Source organism: Hyperoodon ampullatus, assembly GCF_949752795.1.
Source record: "Hyperoodon ampullatus genome assembly, chromosome: 5".
NCBI lineage: Eukaryota > Metazoa > Chordata > Mammalia > Artiodactyla > Ziphiidae > Hyperoodon > Hyperoodon ampullatus.
In genome coordinates this window covers 57327646-57332442 of record NC_136918.1, presented here as the reverse complement: position 1 = coordinate 57332442, position 4797 = coordinate 57327646, and the positions used below count along the sequence as shown (strand labels likewise).

Genomic DNA, 4797 nt, shown 5'->3' with positions numbered 1-4797 from the left:
AGCAGAATGCAAAAATCATAGGCAGTGAATATGCAGAAATCGTGTATGAGAGCACTGATGAGTGTGCAATCAAATCAAACTGCTCACACATTACAAATTCTGTCTTTTCTTTCCCCCCCAATTGTTTCCAGACCTATGTGTCCCTAATTCCAAAATTAACCTTCAACTTCCTCCCAAGTTCTGCTGTGCTATGGCTTCCAGTTTAGAATAATAAGCAATGACTTTGCTGAGCAATGTGCTTGGTCATGTATTAATACTAGATTCTGTCCAGGCCCTAGAACTTTCATCCTTCAGAGTGGAGAGCTTCCTCTGGGAGAAGGGTTCAAATCCCAGAAGTTTGAACACTGCCACCCGGTACTTCTTGGACATGATGTTGTACAGAATGGGGTTGATGGCGGCGCTGAGGTAGAAGAGGACGAAGGAGACGAGGTTGCAGTATTGGCTGATCTGAGCAATCTCCAAGGAACCAGGCTCGAAGGATTTGGAAAATAAATATCGCCCTACATGGAAGGGCAGCCAGCAGAGGATGAAAGCAAAAACCACTACAGCTGAAAGGACAATGAGAAAGAGAACGTCAAGAAATATAGCAAAGTTCAAGAAATATAGCAAATCACAATCGATTTTGAAGACATGGTTTGGTTTTGATTATGTGTGGTATGACCACTGACTTCAGAGAAATATCATTTTCTGCTCTTTCCTATATTTTAACCAAGATTGAGTCTGTCTGGATCAACAATTCAACCATTTTTACTGAGCTTCCCAGTAATTTCTAGTTAACAACCATTTGAGTGATTTTGTGCTTGAGTTGACATGTTGACTCAAGTAACTAGACAATCTAGTCACAATTGTCCACCATTTTATATGTGTTAGATCAAACCTATATGAGACAATGTGGTTTTACTCAACCATAGTTATGTATCAGAGTTTCCTGCGGCACAGATTCCTTGGATATAATACAGGCTCACTAAATTAAAATCTCTAGGAAGGAGACCAGGACACCTGTTTCCTTTTTTCTTTTTAAAGTTTTACAGATGACTGAATATGCAGTCAGGATTGAGAATCATTGAGATGAACGAGCTTTTCCACTTAAAACGGACATAAGTAAGGTAGAAAAGGCCATAAAACCAACTAACATTAATTATCATCCATCCAGGCCTTAATTTTGCCCATGTAAGGTTGCTTTCTTCAAGACCTCTTCATTTTTAGATTAAGTTTTTAAAATTCAGAAATCAGAGGAAAAATAACAGAAAATAATATTTTAGTACTTGTACCACTTTAGTGATTCCCTTCCAACTGTCAAGGCAAAAGAGTCACCAGTGAAGATAATTAACAGCTTAAAAATAAACTTAGAGGAAATTATTAAACGTATTCTCAAAACTAATTTGCATAGTAGCAACTGACTGCCCCAGCAGCAACATGAATATTAGAGTCCCCTGGGGGGCACTAGCAGGTTTACAATCTATTAGTCATATTGTGAGAATCACTGGTCTAAAAAATTTTTTAAACTTGACATTCTTTGAATAAACGCTATCACTTTAATATACAGGATTTCAAGAATTGTAAAATTACAAATCAAAATTATCGTAGAATAACTTCTAAGAAGTACTATATCTGCAAATAAGTACAAACTGTTGACTACAATGTCCAAATAATAAAATGTGCAGATTCTGGTTTTGAAAAAAGCAAGGAGAATTAATATTTTGCTTGGATGTGAACACAGTTTGTATTACTTCACTTGTACCAAACACATACACTTAAAGAAGCTGAATTTATGCGATAACAATTCAGCATACTCCAGTGTGACACTGCACCCAGATGTTCTCTGAAGGACCATTTGGGGAGGGATAGTAAGTTCTGTCAGCTCCCACAAATTCTCCTTTTCTCAGTTTGGAAGCCTGCCTATTCTAGCTTATCTAGCCTATCCTACTTGGAGAGAAAAGTAATCATGAAAACAGAGACCCCAGCACTGATTTGTCACTGATTTCCTTACAAAGCTGTATAAACAGCATCAGCATAAACAGAATTGATGCAATTATCTGGAAAAAAAATGCAAGTCAGAAAGCAAATCACAATGTTGAAAGAAAAATGAATCTTCTCTGATAGAATTATCCAGGATGATCACATCTTTGGTTACATTTACCAATGAATACTTTCTAGAATCAATGCCTGCTCTTTTTCACCCTTAACACCTGCTTTTCTTAACGCAACTTAGATATCTACAAATTGAGGCAGGAAGCTTAACATCACCTTTAACACATTTTAACACCACAATATACTCTTTAATGAAAGATCTCATTCCGAAGCAAAGTTTCTGGGCCAATATAAAACACATTTTAGAGAAATACAAAGGTGGGACATTTTTCCATGAAAGAAAGGCGAGACCAGGAGAAAGAGACACAAAGAGATAGAAGGAGAACAAAGAGATAGTCAAGGGGTGGGAGGAGGGAGGGAGAAAGGAAGGGAGAGAGCAAAACATAGATATAGAGAGAGATAGAGCAAAAATGTAAAACCAGAAACAAAAATAGAGAGAGAGACAAGACAGTGAAACTAGAGACCAAAGACAGAGCTCAAGACGGAAAAGGGAGAGAATAATTGAGAAACTTACAGGGAAACAGAGACCTAGAGACACTGGGGAGAAAGGCAGACTCAGGAAGAAGGGGAAAGGCAGGGGAAGAGGAGGGGACCCGGGAGAGAGAGCTCAAGGGCGCACCGAGACCCACCCAGCATCTTCACGGTTTGTTTGTGGTTCTGGTCCCTGAGCGAGGCGCCCACCGCTGCCTCGCCGCGTCTCCTCCTCCACAGCTTCCTGCCGATGAGGCTGTAGAGCACAGTGAGGCAGAAAACAGGGAGGAAAAAGAAGACGCTGGACACCCACACCATGACGGTGAGCAGTCCCGAGCGCACCGCGAACTCCGTGGCGCGGCACTCGTTGGTGTCCCGAGGGTCGGTGCCGTTCTCATGCTCCACCCCGACCAGCACGAAGATGGGCCCGGCGCTGCAGAAGGCCACGGCCCAGATGACCAGGATGACCAGCTTCACCCGGCCCTTGGTGACCACCACCTTGGCCCGCAGCGGGAAGCAGATGGCGAAGTAGCGTTCGACGCTCAGCGCGGTGATGGTGAGCACCGTGGCGTAGGTGCAGCTCTCGCTGACGAACTGGAAGAGTTTGCAGAGCAGGTCACCCAAGTTCCAGGGCCGGTAATGCCAGAGGCGGACGAGGTCGAGGGGCATGCAGAGGAAGATGAGTAGGTCGGAGAAGGCCATGCTGGACAGGTAGAGGTTGGTGGTGGTACGCAGCTCGCGGAAGCGCGACACCACCAGCATGGTGAGCAGGTTGCCCGCGATGCCCACCACGAAGAGCGCCACGCAGGTGGCTGTGACGCCCGCCAGCAGCGGCGCGGGGAAGAGCGGCAGCAGCTCGTCGACCAGCGAGTCGTTGTCAGGGGCAGCGTCCCAGCCCAGGTCCGGCAGCGTGAGGTTGGGCCCCGGCTCCTCGCTCGGCGTCGCGTTCCACATGCTGCCGGCCCTGCTTAACTGGCTTTGGGATGCGGCTGCCCTGAGAGGCCGGATCGGGCGCTGGTACCGGAAAAGGTCTCCTTAGGCGCAAGAGAGTGCGAGGGAGGAACGGGCGCGGGCTCTCAGGGAGGATGCTTGGGAGGAAAGAGAGGGGAGAGGCAGCAGCCGAGGGAAAAGGTGAGACTGAGAGCCTGGGGCGGGGAGGAGGGGAAGAGAGGGAGGCGGGAAGACACACACACACACACACACACGCGCGCGCGCGCACACACACTGATGGAGAGATGGACCGAGTGACCCACCGCTCTTTCTGGCACCTCCCCTTTTCCCCGTCCTCTCCCCCAAAGTCCTTCTCTCCCAGCCCAGCCTTTGGCCGGCCTCCACACAAGTACCTGTCACCGGGGCAGCCCCACCAGCCCTGCCTCGCCTTTGCGTCCTGTCTCCAGATGCATCTCGCACTTCCCAAAGCGTCCCGGCGCGTGGGCACAGAGCAGACCCGGCACTGCGAAGCTGGAGCACGAGGGGCCTCTCCCTAGCCTTGGGTGCTGCCTGGCTAGGGTGGCCCAGAAGGGCAGATCACACCCGGGGTTGGGGCCGGGCACGGTGGGGAGAACACCTTCAGTTCCCGCGACCTGAGTTCTTCCTCAACAAGGGACAGAGTTGGCTATGGACCTGGTGGGGAGAAGTGGGCGTGCACAACCGGGCTTGGAAAAGGGAGGTAGGGAGTGTTCCGACCTGAAAGGAGACCAGTGCGCATCTGGGAAGAGCCTCACGCAGTCCTAGAACCTATCGCCATGTTAGCGAGGAGAAGCAGGTTCAGAGAGGTGTGGCCACTTGTCCAAGGTCACACAGCGAGTTGGGGGCTCAAGAGCTAGACTTGGCTATCCCACCCGGTGGACTACTGAGAGCAAAGGGGCAAGATGTGTGAATAAACTGTGTTCGGCTTTCCAGCCCTTTGTACAGTTCCCCAGCTCGGCGGTGGTAGGGGATATGCTGTGTAGGAGATTACTTTTGCCTGCTGCAAACCTCGGGGGAAGAGGAAGGGCTAAGGGGCGTGTTAGCGTGGCAGGGCGTGGGGGGTAGCTGTCAAAGGGGGAGCAGCAGAGGCTGTAAGGCTGGCACGTCGAGGGCGCACAGTAAACATTTTCTGAGGCATGAACGAGAGAGATCAGCCTTTGGGTAGCTGTGTTCACTTGGGCAAGTCATCAACCTTTTTGTTTTAAATTTCGAGGATGTTGTGATGACCACTGGGAATGGATGTCAAATGCTGGGGACAGAGTTGGA

At 48.6% G+C, this 4797-nt stretch overlaps 1 protein-coding gene across 1 annotated transcript; it reads right to left on the bottom strand.

Annotated features, from left to right (window-relative positions):
- Positions 1-243: 243 nt before the first annotated feature.
- On the bottom strand, positions 244-3516 carry GHSR (growth hormone secretagogue receptor; the record flags this gene model as incomplete). The annotated part of the gene is made up of 2 exons (XM_079705178.1): positions 244-548; positions 2721-3516. The coding sequence occupies 2 exons, from the start codon at positions 3514-3516 to the stop codon at positions 244-246; spliced, it is 1101 nt and encodes a 366-aa protein (XP_079561304.1).
- Between the last annotated feature and the right edge of the window lie 1281 nt (positions 3517-4797).